Source organism: Chanos chanos, chromosome 9 (genome assembly GCF_902362185.1).
Source record: "Chanos chanos chromosome 9, fChaCha1.1, whole genome shotgun sequence".
In the NCBI taxonomy this organism is placed as follows: domain Eukaryota; kingdom Metazoa; phylum Chordata; class Actinopteri; order Gonorynchiformes; family Chanidae; genus Chanos; species Chanos chanos.
This window is the reverse complement of record NC_044503.1, coordinates 29,424,484-29,426,983: the sequence shown is the minus strand read 5'-3', so window position 1 is coordinate 29,426,983 and position 2,500 is coordinate 29,424,484. Positions and strand designations below refer to the sequence as shown.

The window sequence follows — 2,500 nt, the reverse complement described above, 5'->3', positions numbered from 1 at the left end:
ATTTAAGTGATTTGAGGAAGCAATTACAATTGTCAGACACATAACACAAAGGAAGAAAAGTTGAAGGAAACAGTTTGCGTCATGGCAAAATCTAGAAGAATTTTGCCCGGAAACTTCTGCAAAGTACCTGTAAAAAAGTTTAACTGAATTTAAATGCAACTCTGTACTGTAATTATATGTATCCCCATTGTCCAAAGATTTTTGATGACCTTGTGTGTGTGTGTGTGTGTGTGTGTGTGTGTGTATTTGTGTACGTACGCCCAGCTTTGTGTGTGTGTGTGTATAAGTGTGTGTGTGTGTGTGTATGGCTGCGTGTCTTACTTGGCAGCGTCTTTACGGAGCTGCTCGTGCTTCATCAGCAGGTTCTTGCGTTCTCTGAATGCGCGTCGGACCTTGTAGCCTTTATACAGGGCCTGTATGGAGGACGCCGCAATGTCCTGGATGGCGGCAATAGACAGGGCACCGTGCTCCAGCAGGAACTGAGTCACCTCATGGTGCTCCCCCAGCAAGGCGTAATCCAAAGGGGTGTACCTAAACGCATACATTGTCCAAACCATACAACTTAAACACTGACACACAAGTTTTCGCTACGGTGTGACTACACATTACCAGTGTCCCTGGCGTGAGTGAATGAGTGAATGAGTGTGTATGTGTGTGTTTATGCGTATGGGTATGTGTGTATTTGTGTGCATGTGTGTGGTACCTCTCCTCAGTGTGTTCCATATGATTAGGGAACGCTCCACAACTGAGCAACAGCTTCACGGCATCCAAATAGCCGTTATTACAAGACCAGTGGAGTGCAGTCCTCCCCTACACACACATAAACACCCATTACAACACTTTACATCATTCATGTCCCCACAAACCACCATTTCGACGGTCTTGATAATCCTACATTGTGAGGACCTCTTTATTCGCTAAGCTATGCAACATTCCTTCTTTTCCCCCTACCATTTACAGTATGTGCACCGGAGTTATAGAGATAGTTACAGACTCCATGGCCCAGGCTTGGCTGTTTAAGCTCGGGCATGTAGCCCATAGTCATACCTCTTTGTCCTGGAGGTTGGGGTCAGCGTTGTGTTGAATGAGCAGGGCCATGCAATTGATGTACCCAGCATAGGCAGCACACTGCAGGGGCGTCCGGCCCGCGTGGTCCTGCAGGTTTGGGCTGATGCCGTTCTCCATTAGAATTTGGCACACCTCTGCGTTTCCGCCAAGGGCCGCCCAGTGAAGCGCCGAATGGCCGTCTATGTCGACCAGATCCACACGAGCCTCACCTGTAACACCCACACACACACACGTATATATTCCGTGTCAAATCAGATAAGGTTGCTGTAGCTCCGTGTCAGATGTTGTTCAAACCTCGTCTATATCATGAATGGGTCCCATGACCAAGGCCTGTAAAAATATTTCTGTTCAGATCCTTCGTTTTCATATTTTTTCAGTCCTTGATATTATTTCATTTTTATAGCTTCAGAAACGCCTTATCTGGGAAGCCATGTTTGGGCATTAACATCTTGACAAGTATTATTCCTAGCCTCACCAAACTCTGTAGGATGGAAGACAAGCATGTTTTCTGTATGCCAAACCCATTAAAAGCCTGTACTGCACGCCATTTTATTTTCATAAGGCCCTAGATTTGGAAAAACAAATGCAAAATTCCAAACAAGAGTGACATTGAGGGTACTACAAACCCACATTTTTGCAAAAACATGATATCAATCATTTTTTCTGCAATAAAATGTTTTTATTAATTTTGTGCCAATATTTGAGGTCTCTACCACCAAGGGACATGAAGATATTATGAATAAAACTAGCCCTGGTAGCATATTTTGGTCCTTTTCATAGGGCTAAAATCAGTGACGGCTGGTGGTGATATTGGGTGGGTGGGCTAACAAGTGGATTATACCCATCAGTAGTTTACACTGCAGCAACAGCAGCATCACATCCGAGATACCAAGTCACAGCAAGGACAATATATACCTTGTTATAGCAAGTGCTCTACAACAACACCATAGAGAGGTACCCACAAGAATGGCCTGATGCCAACAAACTCTGTATCTGTCTCCCCCCTCCTCTCACACACACACACAGGCTACATACCATTTAACTATTTTCCTCTGTACACATTAACACATGCCATTTTAACAAAAACAAAATATGCAAGAATGATGGAATGATAGACTGCATGATAGAACAGAATGCTCCACAATGTCAGCCTACAATGTCAGAAAAGGGTCTACTTAGGGATGCACTACAAAACGTGTTCCGACTGTAACGACTGCCCATAGATACTGCAACTGTTTTTTTTTTGTTGTTGTTTTGTTTTTTTTTCACAACCGTTTTGCAACACAGGGCCATGATTTAGAGGGACAGCCGGGGCCATCCATACTGCACATAGGTGAAAGCATTTGCCAAGAATGTTTTCGTAAATCAAGAACGAAAGTTGGAGGATCGAAGACGATCAGAAACTATCCTAGTCCCGACCGTAAACAATGCC

At 44.1% G+C, this 2,500-nt stretch overlaps 1 protein-coding gene across 1 annotated transcript in view; it reads right to left on the bottom strand.

Moving 5' to 3' along the window:
• The window catches only part of invs (inversin), a 16,673-nt gene that overhangs the window by 5,852 nt on the left and 8,321 nt on the right, over positions 1–2,500 (bottom strand). Inside the window, exons 8-10 of the mRNA XM_030785401.1 lie at positions 1,048–1,277; positions 704–810; positions 322–531 (exon numbers count right to left, since the gene is read on the bottom strand). Of these exons, the coding sequence (XP_030641261.1) occupies positions 322–531; positions 704–810; positions 1,048–1,277 (547 nt within the window). The remainder of the gene's footprint in view (positions 1–321; positions 532–703; positions 811–1,047; positions 1,278–2,500) is intronic.